Genomic DNA, 18,087 nt, shown 5'->3' on the forward strand with positions numbered 1-18,087 from the left:
GTCACGCCTCTGAAGCGGCAGCAGGGACCCCCAGTTCCTTCTGAGTTGGTGCTCCTGCCATTTTTGCCTCCCTGGACTGTAACCTCAGACTTGTTTGAGCAGGAACTCCTGGTTTTTGGAGCAAGCAGGGAGTGGGGAAGAGATGCAGCATAATTGCAGTGCAGGGCATCAAGGTGGCTGGAAGCATCAGCAAAGGGACTGCCATGTCATGTCCTGCTCAAAAAAGCTGCCAGTGAAACCAGTTAATTTTGGAGCTGGTGATGGGAAACGTGAGCAGCCTGTGTGCAGCAGAGTGACCCCAAGTTGCCAGGTGATGGCTGTGGAGGCAGCTGACATTTCCTGCGTCGTGCTGGGTGCAGAGGATGCGCTGCGCTCTGCTGCTGTCCCGCCGGCAGGCTGCATCCCGGAGCGATGACCTCATTCACAGAGCAGCTCTCCGTCCCTGAGTGCCTGACCTTGACTCTTTGCAGGCTTGTCTTTTATCCAGTGGAAAATCAATAAAAATTGTACAAACCTTGTGAAACATGATGCACTCAGACGTTCCCCCTCTCTCCTCCCCCCACCTCCCGTCTGTAGCTCACTGCTGCCCAAGTTAGCACACAAGCTGGGGGAAGACACAAAGAGACATTAAAACACCCCACACCCCAAACATGGCACACTGCCCTGAGGGGGACAAGAGACACCTTGGCAAGCGGTGTCCTGAGGGTCACAAATGGGCGAGGGGGGCTCCACGTGAGACAGTGCTGCTCTGAACGGCTGCACTCTCCCCCTTCACACAGGCATCTGTGACCTCTTAACAACGTCTTGCTTCAAGAAGAACTCATTTTTCAGAGAACACAAGTTGAGAGGAGCCCACAAAGCAGCTGGCATGACGGGGTGAGCATTGGGAGTCCCTGAAGCTCTCCATTGTGCTGTCAGAGGCAGCAAGCAGATCTGTCTGAATAACTTATTGCAAATGAGCTTCTTGTGTGTGCATGTACAGACCTTCAGATCACACTGCTCATCTTTTCTCCTGATTCAATGATTTCTTTCTTTGTATGAATTAAACTTAGTCTCCATAGATGAGCCCTAACACCAAGCCCAGCCTTTCTCAACTACCAGAAACAGGCCAGGCTGGACCCCAGCACTGTGCATCAGGTGAGGGTCCAGTCCTTGGCCGTTACTGAGCAGAGATGTCTCAAACCTTCTGTATCACACCTGGAGCATGTGCTTTGCTGCAGGCACAGAGCAGTCTATTGGCCACAGCACGCCCTTGGTGGATCTGTGGAGCACCAACACTCACCCAGAGCCTGGAAGCATTCAAGGGGAGGGAAGGATGTGGGATGGCAGGATGATACCACAGACCACGCTCTGCGAGCTCCCCTACAACTCCCCTGTGTGCTGGCTGCACACCAGGATAAGCAGGATTGCAGCAGTTTTAACAGGAGACGGCAGCACAATTCAGCATCAGAGCAGGAGCACGGCACTCTCTAGGCACATTTGGGTTTAAGGGAACGGGAATCAGCAGACTGTCAGCTGATGGGGAGGACGCTACCATTTTGCTGTGCCGTCACCGCCGTGCAGCATGGAACAGGCCACCGCATCCCAGCCTCCCTGCCGGAGCAGAGGCGCAAAGGATTGAGTCATCCTTCAATGTGAAGCCCCAGCTGGTCTGGGCACCACAAACAAAAGGCATGAAAAATCAGTAACCACTCGAGTAAACAAGTTTTTACCACCATCTCTCTGACCACAGCTCCGCTGGTTTGACGGACCAGTTTCCCGGCTGCAGCCGGTACCGGCCCGCATTTGAGCCGCATCCCCCCGAGTGGCGGTGGCACTGCCGCCCCCGCAGGGACACACGGCCGCCGCCTTCCCCACAGACACAGAGCCCCCGCTCTGACCTCCGGGGCTGCTCGGGGGTCCCTGCGCCCGGGGCTGAGCGGGCGGCGGCCGCGGGACCCCCGGGGCAGCTTCGGCCTCGGGCTTCAGCACCGCGGACAGCGGCGGGGAGAGGCGGGGTGCGAGCCCCGGCCGCACCGAAGGTCCCGGGGAGCGGCGCCCCGAGAGCCCCGAGGAGCGGGATCCGGCCGCGGCTAGGGTCCGGGGGAGCGGGGCCCCGAGGGTCCCGGGGAGCTGAGCCCCGCTTCGCCGAGGGTCTCGGGGAGCGGCGCCCCAGCCCCGATGCGGCTGCCCCGGCAGCGGCTCGCCGCGGCCCGGCCCCGGGACAGGGTCTGTGCCCGCGCCGCCGCCGCCCGCCCGGCGGAGCTCCCCAGTTCCGGTCACGTTGCCGCCTGTTTACGGGCGGCGGGGCCGGGCCGGGCGAGGCGGGGCCGCCGCAGGCAGCGCGGGCAGCGCGGGAGCCGGCGCGGCCCCGGCCCGGCCCCGGCCCCGGCCCCGGCCCCGCCGCTCCCCCCATGACGCCCAGCGGGCGCCCCTTGGGGCCCCGCCGCTCCCCCCAGGTAAGGCACCGGCCGCGGGCCGCGGGGCGGGCGGGCCGGGCTGCGGGGCGGGCGGGGTCCCGGGGCTGCGGGCCGGCCCCGCACAAGTTGCCCGCGGCCCCGCCGTGCCCGTTCTAGAAGTTGCCTCTCCCGGTGCGTGACCCCGCCGCCGCTGCTGTGCCGGCGCTCGGTCCCCGCGGCCCCCCCGAGCCCGCCGGGCTCTGCCGCCGCTGCAGAGAGCGGCACCGGCACCGGGCAGCGCCGCAGCCCAGCCCCTGCGTGCGGGCGGCACCGCGGGTTCCCCCGCCGGGAGGAGGATTGGCCCGGAGCGGCGGTGAGGGCCCGATTCCACTCCCGGAGCAGAGCTGGATCCGTAGCGAATTCCCTCGGAGCCGGGGAGAGAAAGCACGGACTTGCCTCCAGCCTCCGCAGCCCCCTAACAAGCGTCATCGGGGCTTTTCCTCAGGCGATTGTGCTCAGAGAATTGCAAGAAACAATAATTTATAATCACCATCGGTATTGATTTTATCTGCAAATAGATACTGACATATAATGAATAGCAAACAGCACTCCAAGTGTAATTCTGCCTCTGCTGAGATCAGGGAAGGGTTCCCGCTGACTTTCCCAAGGCCAGGATTTCACCCCTGGTTTCTATTCCTGGCATCGCCACTGCCTCTGTGACCTTCTGCAAGTTTCTGAGGTTCCTGCTTGCCTAATTTCCCTACATTTAAGATACACTAGCTTAGTGGCACTGCTGCAGTTTATATTTGAGCTGTAAATACCAAGCACTATGGATTTCTAGTGGGTATCAGTGTTTATTCCTGCGTATGTTTCAATGTGATGGAGAAGGGGTTGCTGGCAGCCACAGCAGGACAAATTATCGACCTGTTCCTGCAAACCTCGTGCCCCCTGACTCCCAGCTAATTTGCCATTTATGGGGAATAATAATCACAGATAAGGGCCAGACCGTGGTGTGACTATGCTGTGTGTACACAAGTACACAGATATGCAATACTGCATGTCCCTTTCAGACACATCGTTGGGATGGAGGGTTTTTCTTGGGTCACAGCTCTGGGATTCTGATTTACATTGAACAGCAGACTTCCAGAGTTTTGCCCTGGAAGTAAACTCTCGATCAACCTGTCTGTGCAAAGGAAATCAGCTCTTGGTAGACTTGCAACTGAATTGGTCATTGTAGCTGCTCCAAGAGGCTGCTTCAGTCATTTTGGTTTGTGAAATAAGAATTTGATAAATTGGGATGAAATTGTAAATTTCACTGGGGTTTTCCACCAGCACTTTGGAAGAAGCGGCTGAGATCAGGAGTCCCAATATCCTTGTGCCAAAGGTCATGGTTGCATAGTGAAAGGACATGAAGTGTGGAAAAAAAACGTGTTTTAGAGGCAGGTGCACAGGAAGGCTCAGCAGCTGAGACCATGCCCATGGTCACTCCCCATGGGGAACTGGAGGGGGCTGAGCCCAGTGCCACCTCATCGGTTCTGTGCTCAAAATCTTGGGGGATCAGCATGAGAACCTCGTTCCTGGAAAGCTCTTGGTGGTGGAGCAAAGCCTGTGGATGCCCAGTCCCCAAAACTGGAGAGAGCTGTTTAGTCAGAGCTCTGCATGGAGCAGGGGCCGGCTCAGGCTGCAGGTGTCACCTTTGAACAGGGGCAAGCCACACTGCTCAGCTGACTGCTGCCTCCTTTGCTGCTGTGTGTGCACGTGTACAACTCTCAGAAGCCCAAGGGCACAGAGCATCCTTCAAGCTAAAGAGGACTACTATCACTTACTCTTGGCTTTTATTATGAATGACATTGTATACATAACTCATCAAAATCACAGAGTACAGTCACTGTGAGAGCTTCCACCACCAGCTGCCTTGGGATCCTAGAACTAGTCTGGAAAGGAGAAGTAATGGCTACAGCAGCAAGGGAGGGATCAGAGTGGGGGCACCAACCGTGTCCCTACTCGCTGCAGTACAACCTTCCTTTTGGGAGCCACACACCCAGCTGGGGCAGGGGTGGTGGCAAGGACAGCCCACTCACCATGCTTTGGCTCTCATGCTTGTGGCACAGGGTGAAAGTTCCTGCCGTGGTTCACTGCACAGGCTTTTGGTCATCACCATTGTGGGTGTTCTGAAGCGTCAGCACAGGGAATTCTGGTGTTACCAGCTGGGAGCTGGTGACCCTGTAAGTGTTAAATCAGCCAGCAGCAGCAGCTAATCCTTAATAACTCCCAACACAACCCAGAATGGAATTGTATGAAATGACAGAAGGCACACATCAAACTAAAGGCTCAGGATGCTGCTGCAATCCCACTTGCCTTCAGGAGCATTGGAGGGAGGATAGCAGCTGTTGAGAGTTTGGTTCTGAACTCCTTTGGGGTAAAGGTGGACACTGTCCCAGTGATGCAAATGCTCATCTACTGCCCTCAGGTAAAGTTAGGGACACTCCAACACTGATGTTACTGAAGCCTGAGGATGAGATTGCATCTTCCTCAACAGCTCTGGCTCTTGCATCATCACCTGTGAGGCAGAGCTGTGTGACCTGCAGAGAGGACAACATGGCCCTCCCATGGGGCTGCAAATGGTGAACAGAAGCAGCCTCAAGTACCTGGAGTCTCTGGAGAGCTCTTCCCCTCACTGCTCTTGGGCAACAGCACAACTGTTTCCAGCATTGTCCTCATTTCTCGTGACAGCAGCTCCTGCCCTGCTTGCCTCTGTGTCCCACCCCTGCCTTGCTCCATGCCCTTAGTACTGGTGGGAGGTTCATGGCTAAATAAAACAAGGTGCTCGCTCCCTCAGGTAGGGCTTCAGATGTTCCTGCCACAAGCTGAGAGCTGTTTCTCAAGAGAAAACATGAAAGCCATGTTGGACAAGCAAGGCTGATTCAAACCCACTAAGGATTTCCCATTGCAATTCTGGAGACAGACTTCTCTTCCTGCATACACAGGTAAATTATGACGGCTCTTTGCTTCCAAATCAGAGACAACTGATTTTTTTTCTTTGACTTTTTTTGCAGCTTGAAATCTATAAACTATTTTTAAAGGAAAATATTTTCATTGGTTAAAAAAAAAAAAAGGAGCAATTTCTTACTTAAGGGGAGAATGGAAAGTTCAATGGAAAATTTGCAGCCATTTCTACTAAAGACATTTCAACTAGACAGAACAAAGTGCTTGAAAATAGCAGTATGTGTCCCCTGGGCTTTGGCCAACCTACTTTCTGATGTTTCCTGAGATGAGGAACACAACTCCCATCAAGAAGCTCAGCCCACCATGGCCAGGGCTGTCAGGAGGATGTACCCATGGTGTGGTTTGCATTCCTGGTCTCTGGAAGGTGCCAGATAACTCCCATAACTCTTGCACTGGCATCAGGACACATGGCCCTCCGAGGAGGATGGCCTGGCCAGACCCAGCCCCCTGGCACAGCTGGGTTTGACACCTTCCATAAGGACAACTACAGGACAATGCATTTTGGATCATTTCTTTACCAGCAGGTTGGGTGCTCAGCTGCCCCCAGCCTGCACCCCACACCTCATCAAATACAGGAGACCTGACTGTAGAGTTGTCACAAATCTACAGAGCCTTTGGCAGGAACAAAGCTTTGACCTTGGGGCACTGCCAAGACCACTTACTGAGGGATTGATCTCAAATGCATTCTGGGTGCAGGAATTGCCAAATGCCCTATGTGACCATGCCAGGCATGCTGGAACAGTGAGCCACAGTGCTCGCTTGGTTCTGCAGTTTCTGTAGAGAGAAAACTGGAGTCAGATGTGGGAAGCAGTTGCCCAGGGACAGGATGATGCACTGCACCCCTCACCTCTCAGGTCATTGAGTCCAGCCACTCTGCCAGGTTACCTTGATTTGCTGCAGCTTCCCTCCCTCTGGGCTGTGTAGGGAGCAAGGACAGATTCCACACACCACAAAATGGTATTTCCTGGGAGAAAGGGCTCTTTCAGGGGCTATTTTTATCTCTTTGTGCAGCAGCACAGGTGGGCAGCTTTTGCAGCTGCTTTGCCATGGCTGTTGATGTGGGGATGGACCCCCAGCCCAGCCAGCTCGGCTGCCTGGCACAGCCTGCCAGCAGCTCTTGTCTGCCAGGCAAATTACCAGGGAAGATGTTACTTCTCCTGGAAGACAACGTGACTTTCCTAGCCATGCAGTGCTGATCGGGTTAGACAGAGCATATTGTATTTTTCATGTGCTGGATCGCTCGCTGCAGTTGCTGCTGTGTAACGTGGGGCTTGTCAAGTGAGAGCCAAAATCGTCTCTGGTGCAACTCCCACCTGGGGACGACGAGGAGCAATCCTGTCCCAGATGCATCCTACTCAGTGATAAAGTATTTCCTAGGGCCAACTTCAGAACAGACATGCATGCTATGATGCCAGGGTTCATGCAGCAGGATTTCCTGCCTGTGCAGTCTCAGAGCAGGCAGGACAGGAGCCGGCCCCAGAGGCACTGTAAGGTGAGAGGGCTGAGGCCATTCCCTGGCCATCAGCTGAGCAGGGCTGGCTTTTCCCACAGTCACAGTCCCCGTGGAGAGGGTTGAGGAGAGAAGGCACCACCCTGCACCTCTGTGAGGGGCCTGCCCCTCACAAGGGCTCCAGGGCTGGGGCTCACAAGCCCAGCGCACAGCTGCACATTTGATCACCAGCCATCTCCGCTCCCTGCAGGCCTGGACTGTGAATTTGGTTGCGATGGAGACCGTGTCCCTGGAGCACCAGATCCAGAGTGTGCAGCGGCACATCGCTTTCCTGAAGAAGGAGCAGATGGAGCTGCTCCATGACCTGCACCTGGAGATCCTCCGCTTGCAGAAGCACTGCTCAGGTGAGCGCTGGGGTGTCCACGGTGGGTGGGAGCTGAGTGCTCACGGAGCTCCTTGGGCAGGAAGGTTCCTGCTGGCAGCCCGGGGTGCTCACAGAGGTGCTTGGCAGGTCGCAGAGGAGGCGAGTGCCAGGCTGCAGCACGAGGCTCGGTGCCCTGCACAGCTGCCCCCTGCTGCAGCAGGGTCGCCCTCCCCTCCAGCCACCCCTGCAGCAGTGATGGTTGCCCAGCCTTCTGCCACCACTGCCACTCATTCCAACTTGTGCTGCTGCTCTCATCAATAATTCAGCCATAGCTAATTACTCCTTGTCTTCCAGCCTCCCATTCTCCCAGGTTCCTGGGAAACAAAGAAACGTCTGCACTGATAAAATTGGCTATTTTTCCCCATCCTTTCTGAGCTTTTGCTGTTCTGTCTCATTGTTTTAATGGTTTCATCTACTGCCTCTTCAGGCAGACAAAACAGTGGGGTTCTCCTGCCTAAATCAAACTTGGGGGGGGATCTGACCCCACTGGCTGAAATGAGCCCACTGCATGGGTGATGTCCCCTTCCCAGTGTGACCCAAGGACAGCCGTACCTGACCAGAGAGTTCCTGTCCTCATGGGTGAGGTGTGTGCTTCTGCCAGGAGTGCCAGGCAACCTCTGGGCAGTTTTAAGGAGCCTTTCTTGAATTTGAGTGTCGTTATCTGGGGAGCTGTTTGCAGGAGGAGAGTAGAGTCCTAAAGTCAGTTTTTCTTCGATGTGGCCCTGTTGGACCCTTGCCTGCTGCCCTGGCACTGTTGTTTCTGACTTTTTCACTATCCTCTAGGTCTATCTGAGGTACCCCTGTGGGAAAGGCTCTCCCTCCCACCGAGGTGGTTCTCAGCCGCCTCTCAGGGGTCATGGGGATGGTAGTGAAGCAGATCAGCACCCCCACCCCAGCTCCAGCACAGAAACTGGGACCCGAGGCTGTGTATCATCCCTGCACTTGCTCAGCAGGATGATGTCTTTGGAAATAGGCAAATGCTTTGGTTTTCATTTGAAATATATCTGAGACTCCAAACCTATTATTTTAGCTTCGGAAAAATAGCACAACAATGGCCATTGATTCCCACCGGGGCAGTCAAGAGTGCTGAACGCTTTCCAGAAACTGCATTACAGTCTCAGGTACTTCTACCTCCTCACTACAGATTTGTTTTCCAAGACAGACAGGCAGAGCAGCCTGAGACAAGCATTCGGTTTCAGAAGGATGGCAGTGATGAGGATTAGAGTCAACACAAAAGCAGATTAAAAGAAAAATGTAGGGCAAAGATTAACCATTTGAACTCATTTTCCGGGGAAAAAATAGCCCCCATACAGCTGAAAGCTGCTGCTAGTACTCTCTTCCTCTGCTCAGGGCTGTTAGTGGTTGGGTGGACTGTGATAATTAATTCAAAAGGGACTGTCTGTAAGAGTGCAGGGTAAAGTGAACTCCAGAAGGTCCCTGAGCTGCACTTTGTGACCTGGTGCTGTAGCCTGGGGCTAGACAGCAAGCAGACAAAGGGCAGCAGAGAGGAGGCAGCACGTTGGGGCTGAGCAGGCAGGTAGATGCTGCAGCTCCTGAGATCTGGAAGGGATTTGGATGCTCCGTGTTGCCCTGGAGCAGGGCAGCATCCTTCTGCAGGCACATCGCGCTGGGACGAGGCTGTCCCTGCTTGTGTCACGTGTAGAGGCAGTGATCAGCCTGGAGCAGTAAATTATGAAATGCTTTGGGTGGCAGCTTACACTTTGGTCTATTTTCAATCCATTGCTCTGCTCTTTGTCCTGGTTTACAGCACTGAAAATGGTTCAGCAACTCTTTTAGAAAAAGGGAAGGCAGAGGAGCATCCCGTGGACAATGTCTCAGCCATGAGGCTCCTTAATAGCATATAAATTGCCAGAATTGCCTATTTTTATCTCAGCCTGTGGCTGGTGATGGCCACACTCCCATGAAGGCTGGGCAGAGATATCACTGCAGCCACAGTGATATCCAGTGCCCCAAATGGATCAGAGGAAGACATGGGGAGCACAGAATGGCTGGGATGCTCCTCCTCAGTCCTGCTGGATTTCTCTTCCAGAGCTTACCCATGACCTGGAAATGAAGGAGCTGGAGGCCCGCCAACAAGGTAAGAGCAGAGCTTAGGGCACAAGATAAAGGGGAGCAGGTGTGGGTGCAGAAGAGCCTGCGGCCAGAGGGGCCCATCAGGGCTGCAGGGGGGGCACAGGGACCTGGCCTGAGGGGGCAGCGGGGCTGAGGGCAGGATGTGGAAGGCAGCGCTCCCAGCCTGCTGGTGCTGCTGGGAGCCCCGCGGCCGGCAGAGGCTGCTCTGGGAGCAGCCTGGCTCCTCTCCTTCCTCTGCCCACAGATGAAACTGAAGCTCCTCCCTGGCATTGCCTGGGCACAGTCCCTGGCACCAGGCCCCAGCCTGTGCTCTGTCCTCTGTGCCAGGGTAGCCGGTCCCAAGGTGGGTGCAGGCTGCTCTCACCGGGGCCAGCGGGGTCCTTGGCACTCTCACACAGTGCCATGGCTGGCTCCATGGCAATTCCAAACTCCCAGCCCCTCCCATGGAGCCAGGGTCCCTTCTCTGCACCCAAGGGCTTTGCTGGCGAGGGCCTGCTGCCCAACCCACCGGGTGCCATTGGGGTGTCACCAGCCACAATGCAGCGAGTCTCATCCATGATGCCTGCCCATCCTTCAGCCTTTTAGAGCTGCACAATCACTTTGCCACATTTATGGGGCAGCACTTCATTTACGATGCCATCAAATTATTGCTCTTCTAGTGCCGTTCATGCAATAATTACTGCCTGCAACTCCCTCCCTAAGACCTCATTATAAAGCTGCAGAAACACTGAGGAGCTGAGGCTGTAAGTGGCTGCCAATCACATCATAAAAAGCAGATTATTGCAGAGGATGGGAGCAGGCCTGGGCAGGCCTGGGAGCGTGGGCAGGTGCCAGCTTGCACCCTGCCAAGGGCTGGGTGCCAGAGCAGGCAGCCAGGGCTGGGGTCAGGAGTCCTCAGCCCTCCCATTACCCACTGAGCTTGGTTCCAGAGACCCAAGCTGCGAATTCCCTGCGCTGCCTGGCCATCCTGCCCCAGGACAGCATTCCCCAGAACTCGCTCCCTCGTCCCAGGATGGAGGCTCCTTCCCTGCTGAGCGCAGCCCAATTCCTCTGTAATTGTGGATTAGCATCTCCATCCTGATTTACCAGGCTTTGGAATCCCAGGGCTTGAGGACAAAAGTCCCTCAAAAGTTGGGCTGATGGTTTCTCTGTACCATTTCCTTTTCTCTTCCAGCCCATGTGCTCCCCCACACCCTCCGCACACATTCAAAGTCACTTTTAGGGTGAAAAGCTACTTACCTAGGGAAATTTTAAAACTGCAGCAAGGTAGAGGCAGCAGGTTCCATAGCAACAACATCCTCCACTGGAACTGCCTTTTGCTGTCACCCCGCATTAGGGTGTTACACATGCCGGGGTTCCTGTGCCTGTGCTGGCAGTGAGCCCGTGCTCACGCAGCTCACAGGGGGCTTTTTCCCGACTTCAAGAAGCACTCAAACTGCCTCAATGGCACTGCTGGGACAGGCTGGCAACACGGAGTGCTCAGCAGCCACATCCAGCCAGGAACAGCGCGGCTGAGCCCCCGCTCCCCCTCCTGACCCCTCTGTGCCTTGACCCACAGATGTCCTGGACCGCGAGCTGGAGGAGAAGTGCCGGGCGATGGAGGCCCAGCTGCAGGAGAAGGAGAAGGACAACCTGGAGCTGCGCAAGGAGCTGCAGCACAAGGAGACGCTGGTGGCTGCGCTGCGCTCCAGCCTCCGCAGCAAGGAGCGCCGGTTCCTGGAGGAGCTGAAGCGTCGGAGCCACCGCGTCACCATCCTCGACACCGAGCTGCAGAAGCAGACGGAGGCGGCCGCCTACCTCTCGCTGCAGCTGCACGCCACGGCCCAGCGGCTGCCGGGCCCCCGGGCGGGCGGGCGGCCGCCCCCCGAGCAGCCCCCGGCCGAGGCTCGGCCCCGGCGCCGCGGCCACAGGGCGCCCGCCCGGCGCCCGCCCGGGGACGGCGCCCGGCCCAGGGACCCTGCGCAGGAGGAGCACGATGCCATGCCCGACCCGGCGCTGTTCCTCTACACGCCGCGGCCGCACGGCCCGCAGCGCCCGCCGCCGGAGCCCCCGGGCCTGCCCCGAGCCTCGGCCGGCGCCGCCGCGGCCTCCCGGGGCCAGCGGCCCCCCCGGCAGGAGCCGGCGGCCAGGGCCAGGTCGGCCAAGGGCGAGCCCAGCAAGAGGCACGGCTCCGGTGCCCACGGTGCCCACGGTGTCCCCCGGGCCCAGGAGTAGGCGGCGAGGGCACGGCGCGGCCCGACCGGCCCGAAAGGCCTGAGCGCGGCGGCACCGGGCGGCGCCGGCCGAGGCTCCTTCCCCATCCCCTCGGTGGAGGGGAAGGGGCGGCCGAAAGCGGAGCCCTGCACGCGCCTCCCATCCACCGGCAGCCAGCGAGGGTCCCCGAAAGGTCTGAGCCAGCGATGTCACCGGCAATGCTGCGGCACAGGGGAGCATCCAGCACCCGGGCTCTGAGGGGCACACGTCCGAGCGCCTGTCCAGAGCTTGCAAGGAAAAAAGAAAGAAAGAAAGAAGAGGAAGCATTTTTGAAATGAGATTTTCCTGCTGCTGCTGCCCTCAGAGTGGGCGCCGGGTTGCTTTTGCTGGCCCGGGGTGCTGGGAGCGGGCACAGCGGCAACAGGCTGTGCAGCACATGGCACCGCGGCCTGAGCCCAGCCTGGCATCCCCGGCACCGGGCACACCGCCAGCAGGGCTCTCCAGAACGCAGGCAGCTGAACGAGATGGATCCTGTGGGTGACGGAGGGATCCCCTTCCACAAGGACAGTGCTGCTGTGCTGGCCAGGCCCTGTCCTACGCTCCCTGTGCAGCGGTTTGGCTGTCTCCAACACGGATGTCCCCTCATACGGTCGCACACAGGACTCGGACAAGGCAGCTGGACAAGTGCTGAGACTGGCCATCCTGCTGGACACTCCGTGGCTCCTTGGCTGCTGCAGCCGGGCTCCGCGTGCTGCTGGAGCAGGGCTGCAGCCTGTGCTCTCCTCGGCACCAGCACTGTGGTTCTCAGTCACATCCACAGCCCGGTCTGGGCTTGCTGCTGAGGGCTGAGCAGCCCCCGGTCCTGCCGTGGTGCCTCCCGTCCTTCCCAGCACAGCGGCCATACACAGCTGCCTTCGCCCCGCTGGGGCGGCCTTGCCCCATTTCCACCAAACTCTCAGCTCTACAGTCCCTCCCTGGGTGTTGTGAAACACCGTTAGGAGGGAAGGGCTCTGCCGGCCAGGCAGGGCAAAGGTCACTGTGCCGCGGTGCTGCTCAGGGCAGCTCAGGGGGCAGGTTTCACCCTGGCGTGTGCGCTGCCAGCCTGGCTGGCCGGCCGGCACCGGCCCCTGCCTGCAGCCTCCCGCAGGACCTCACTGCCCCCGCGGCTGGTGCGGGCAGGAGGGAGCTGCAGGGTGACATCAGACCCTGTTTCCTTCCAATTCAGTTTGAAACCTCTTGAAAGACATCACCCTCATAGACTAGCGAGGCTTGGCCTGCCCGCACTCACCCTGTGTGCTCATGCAGTCAGAGCTGTCTATTTTTGTAGTTCAATATTTATATACTCTATTAAAATGCTTTATGAGATTGACAGCAGCAGTCGCCAACCAGCTCTTTAGTAAAAACAAACCCCAAAGCATATGAGCTGCACTAGCAGGGCAGAAATTAGTGGCTTTTGTACCTTTTCTTTGGCTGTTATGTAACTAGCCAGGCTTTGGAGGACAAGACCCCTCGTGCTCTCCCAAGGCAACCCCTGAGGGTTGGGACTTCCCAGCTGCTCCCGTGCTCCCTAGAACACCCCCTGGGTTTGGGAAAGAGCCCAGCAAAGCTACGCTGGGCAGGGCCCCCCTCACAGTGCTCAGGCAGCAGCCTGGCTTCCAGCCAGGCTGAGGTGTGCAGCTCCTGGGGCACGGAAGCTCTAGTGGGAGATGTGTGCAGCCCCCGAGGTATCTGGAGCTGCTGCCTTGGCAGTGCAGAGCCCCAGGAGCCCCCAGCTCTCCTTCCAGACTGTCACAGCTGTGGCAGGCTGCAGGGAGCAGTCAGGGTGCTCACAGGCCATCCCTGCAGAGCTCCACGTGCCCAGGTTGGCAGCACAGGCTGGGCAGGTGAGGGGCAGCACGGGGGCTCTGGTAACGCCCGCTGGGCTCTGACCACCAGGAATAGTTACATGAGGGAGAAAAGCCCTGAGCTCCCCGGCATCCCCCTGCTTCCCTCTGCACAGTGACCCAGGCAGGCTCTGCCAGGCCCAGCTCGGGGTGAGCTGGGTGTGCTGGGGCCCGGCTGTCACCCACCCACAGGGGCACGGAGGGGAGGTCTGTGAGGGGAGCAGCCCCAGGGCTCCAGCAGCGCAGTTCCGGGAGTGTTGTGCTGGTATTGGCCTCTGGAAATAGCTGTTTCTCTCGGGTTCTGAGAGGTTCTACTGTGGATTTGTCTCTCCTCTGGTAGGGTGTGAGAGGCGATGCCTTTCCCTGTGTACTCGGCTGTTGCTGCAGCTGTGGTGTGCACAGCTCCTTCCCGTCCTTCCTAGACAATCCTGATAGACACAGTATGTTGCATCCTTATTACAAACTTCTTCATGAGATCATGGTGTTTATGACTGAGCATTGAAAAGTGGAGGGAGAAGTATGATCCTTCTCCTGTGTAAATACCTTCCTAGCAATCATCATCCGTAGTGCCTAGTATGTAAATTAAGCAACCCTGTCTGAGCTGCAGGGCCCTTTCCTCTCCACCAGTAATTAGCAGCTTGCTCAAGGAGTTGATCTCATTCCAGTCCCCCGTGCAGGTCCCTCCCCAGCTGGGCAGGTCTGGCAGAGCTGCCTGCAGCAAGGGGGGTTCCCCAAGGGATGGAGAACCAGCACCCCAGTTCCTCCCTTCATGCCAATGTAATGTGCTTGGAGATGAGTTGTCAGGGTGAGCCCTGCACTTTTCCTTGGGCACATTTGCCTTGGAGCAGGAAGGATCAGCTCTTGCTTGCTGTACCTGCTTCAGTCACTGCTGCTTTTCTTAGGGGGGAGGGAAGCTCTAGAGACACTATATATACACTTATATATATATATATATATATATATATACACACACACACACACACATACATGCACTTGTTTTGAAGGGAAAAACTGTATGATTGTAATAGAAATAATGTTGAGATAAATTATTTTAATCTTTGTATTTATATAAAATGATCAAAGAGAGCAAAATGATCAAAAAAAAATTCAAAAAGACGGTATTCCTATTTTTTCTGAGAAGGCTGCTGGAGCCACCAGGAGCCTAAGAGCCAGTGGGGCCCAGGCAGGGCCTGCCCTCCCCTCCTGGAGTGGGGGGCTCTCGTAGACTCCCCCTTAGCCTGTAAGGTGTAGCAGGGATCCGTAGGTGCATTTGGTCTGTGCTCTGCTCTCCTCGGGAGTCCAAAGGGCGCACCCAGCTCCGACCTGCGCCGCGCACCTGAAAGCACAGACTGAGGAGCACAGCCGCCCACACCGATGGAACGGGCAGGGTTTGATGTTCCCTTGTAAAGCTTAATGATTAGACTGGAAATGGAAGCATAGCAATAACGCTCGGTTGTTAAACAACGTCTTGTGTGTGTGAACCACCATGTGCTGAGAGCTGTCTAGAGACTAACAGCCGGGCTCCTCTCCTCTGCACTCCCTTCTGCTCTGTAGCTCTGCAGAGGCTTATGGATTTGATGTGTTTGGTTTGCTAATATCTCTTATTATTTTTCCTAATGCTATCTGAGAAAGTGACGTCTCAAATGCACCTTGCACTAGGTGTGAGGTGAGCAGTGGATGTGGGAAGATGCACCCACAGCACTCGCTGTGGCAGAGCCAGTCCTGGCAATGGGGTGCGTGCTCCCCTGGACTTATTTAACCCTGGGCAGATTAGTCAGGAAGTTCTTCTTCTTGACCCTGTTAACTAAAAAGCCATATTTTCTGAATGTGTTTGCTGGGGCTAATCTAAGCACTCCCAGCCATGTCCTTCCCATCCCCATTAGGCTCCCAGCTTTCCCACTGCATGGCTCTGTGCTGAGACAGTCTGAACTGGGCCAGGCCCAGGAAAGGAATCTTTCTGTGAATCGCCTTATGGCAGGCCAAGCCAGGCTCATGGCCCAGCTGATGGGTGCTCTGGAGGGACTGAGGGGTGCTCTTTCCTGGGTGCCCAGGAGAGGTGGCAGTGGCTCAGCAAGAAACATCCTGCCTGAAGTGGCTGGAGCCAGCAGTGTGAAGGGAGTACTCTTTTCCCAAGTTCTCCCCAGGCTCTCCACACTGGGAAGGTAAATCAGCAGCACAACAAGGGACTTTCATTGTTGGGGGTTAGGTGAACCTTTCAGAGTCTTTGTGTACAACCTTGTGAACTGGCTGCTGCTGCCCCAGTGAAGCCACACCATCCTGCCTTTCCTAGAACAGCAGCCCCGATGAGCCAGTCTAGCTGTAGTGACGCCGCAGCTGCCTCGCTGCACGCCTGTTCTTGTCACCCTCTTGCACTGCCGGTGCCTGGCTGCCAACAGGACGGGAGAGAACTCCCTTATGCCTCTGGGTTGCCTCATGCAGGCATCTGAGATCTGTGGATGAGATCAGCAGTGCCGAGTGCCGGCTGGGTGAGCAGGAGGAGCTCAGGATCGATGAGCACAGCAGCTGTGGAGGAGCCACCAGACACCACGGCCAGTTAAAGCACAAGGATCAAAGCACCGTGTGCCCTCACCATCAGAGCTGCCCTTTGCTCCCCAGGGCCCCATTTCTGCCTCTGTGTCCTCCTTGCCAGCTGTGGCCCTGCAGGGATGCTGCTGTCCCAGCCCCCTGGAGGGATGGTGCCTCTGGGCAGTACATGGAGGGTGTCACTCGGCAGGGCCACCACATCCAACCCCTTCATCTCACCCTCCCTCTCGCACCTTCGGGCAGGAACAGGGGGCGAAGCTGCCGGGGTGTGTGAGAGGTGCACCCAACCCACGCCCAAACGGTGCCTGGTCCTCCCTGGCCAGGGTGTGGTTATGCCTCCTGGCTCTTCCCAATAGATTTCAGTCATCTTGCAGCTTCCAAGAAAGCTCCCCTTTCCTGTTGCAATTATTGCAGGAATTAGACTACAGGCCCTGGGAATGCCCCAAATCTTTGCATGTCTGAGGCAGCAGGCCCTTTGTGCCCAGGGGCTGTGGGTACAGCACTGAGCTGCAGCCCCCTCGGCCCGCAAGGACGAGCCCTGTCTGTAAGATCACTGTCACCTCAGTGGGGTGGGGGCATCACCTCTGCCTGGCCAGAGCTGTGCCAGGACCCTGGGGAGGGCTCAGGCAGAGAGATGAGGAGGGCAGCACTTCTGGTCTCAGCTCCCCTGGTCCCAGAGCAGCTGTGGTTTCGCTGGAGCAAAAACATTGTCCTTGGCTGAGTTTGCGGAGCTCAGTGAGAACAATAAACGCCTGTGCCTCGTGCTGGGGAGCGCCGCCGCAGAGGGACGGATGCCAAAGGTTCGACACTGCTCGGCGTCATTTGAATGTTCAGTTTGCTACATGTCACCATTTTTTGCCAGGATGATATTCTTGTCGACTTTGCTTTTTAACCAAGTGCTTTTCAGAATGTGTTAACACCCAGAGACTAGAGTATGGAGCTGTACTTTAGAAGTTGTTGTAATACTCCTTTTTCTTAATAAAGAGACTGAAATCTGCAGGGTGGTACTGTCCTACTCCAGAATGCAGGGCCTCCAGCCACAAACCAGAAGCATTTCTGACTATCCCAGGACTGGATCCTACCTCACTCCCCCAGAGCTCTTCCACAGCTCTGGGGAGTCCTCAGAGGGACATCCCAGTTCTTACAGGGGGCCTGCAAGGAGATGGGGGGATCATTTTCAGGATCTGGAGTGCCAGGCCAAGGAGGAATGGCTTCCCACTGCCAGAGGGCAGGGTTACATGGGATATTGGGAAGGAATTGTTCCCTGTCAGGCTGGGGAGGGCCTGGCACAGGCTGGCCAGAGGAGCTGCGGCTGTCCCATCCTTGGAAGTGTTCAAGGCCAGACTGGACAGTGACACACAGAAACGGGAAATAAATTCTCCAATCAGTTTGTTTGGTTAGAAAGCTGACATTATTCATCGCTGGGTACATGAGGGATTGTTCTGCCTAACATGTATGGCAATTATCAAAACTTTTAACAATTTATACATTTTAGCAGACAAAGGAATTAGTGTGCATTGGCTACAAATGACATAGTTCTCTTATTAATTAGTATTCTCTATTGGTTCCTCGCATCCCATGCTGATTAGTCTTTCTCTTCTTTTGGGTCAGTTGATTTCTAGCATCAGTGGTCTGTGGGTTGAGGGCCAAAGACCACCCCCCCCCACCAGAATTACCTTCTACCCATTTGGAGCTGATTTCAGCGCAATCACTGAGTCAGTTTTATTAGTTATTCCTTATCTTGGGAGTCCTGCCGAATGGCCTTGTGGCCCACAAATTCTGCACTCTTTGTGTCCATTATTAGTGGAAATATCCTTCTTCCCAAGCTATGTTAACTTCCTCCCCCAGGTCTTAGATCACTGCATCGTGTCAAGCCCCAAACTTTGTTTTTCTAACACATGGACATCACTTACAGCTTGCTTGTTAGCTACTATGTGTTTTGTGCATTAAATATCCCTTCTTGTTGGTTAGGCTTGAAAGTTACAAAGATCAAACGTTAAAGAACATCCTTTCTTTGTTTGGTTAGAATTTTTGTTTGGTTTTGGTTGGAATTTTTGTTCTTTTTGATGTTGGTTTTGTTTGGTTTGGTTTTTGTTTGGGTGGGGTTTTTTTTTA

At 56.2% G+C, this 18,087-nt stretch overlaps 1 protein-coding gene across 2 annotated transcripts; it reads left to right on the forward strand.

Moving 5' to 3' along the window:
• The first annotated feature begins 2,378 nt into the window (after nt 1-2,378).
• On the forward strand, nt 2,379-16,969 carry CCDC92B (coiled-coil domain containing 92B). 2 transcript variants are annotated; one of them, XM_030232371.2, is made up of 4 exons: nt 2,379-2,438; nt 7,085-7,238; nt 9,309-9,356; nt 10,911-16,969. In XM_030232371.2, the coding sequence occupies exons 1-4, from the start codon at nt 2,394-2,396 to the stop codon at nt 11,564-11,566; spliced, it is 903 nt and encodes a 300-aa protein (XP_030088231.1). In that variant the 5' UTR covers nt 2,379-2,393; the 3' UTR covers nt 11,567-16,969. The 2 variants fall into 2 exon arrangements, with proteins under 2 accessions (XP_030088231.1, XP_050837897.1); XM_050981940.1 differs by lacking the exon at nt 2,379-2,438 and adding an exon at nt 2,556-5,365.
• Nucleotides 16,970-18,087: the final 1,118 nt, after the last annotated feature.

The sequence above is a fragment of the Serinus canaria genome, chromosome 19, assembly GCF_022539315.1.
Source record: "Serinus canaria isolate serCan28SL12 chromosome 19, serCan2020, whole genome shotgun sequence".
Taxonomy (NCBI): domain Eukaryota; kingdom Metazoa; phylum Chordata; class Aves; order Passeriformes; family Fringillidae; genus Serinus; species Serinus canaria.

What these genes read in the sequence shown, in the direction of transcription:
- CCDC92B (XM_030232371.2), top strand. Translation starts at nt 2,394, where the DNA reads ATGACGCCCAGCGGGCGCCCCTTGGGGCCCCGCCGCTCCCCCCAG. An exon ending in CTTGCAGAAGCACTGCTCAG is followed by an intron (nt 7,239 to 9,308) that starts GTGAGCGCTGGG and finishes TTTCTCTTCCAG; the next exon opens with AGCTTACCCATGACCTGGAA. An exon ending in GCTGGAGGCCCGCCAACAAG is followed by an intron (nt 9,357 to 10,910) that starts GTAAGAGCAGAG and finishes CTTGACCCACAG; the next exon opens with ATGTCCTGGACCGCGAGCTG.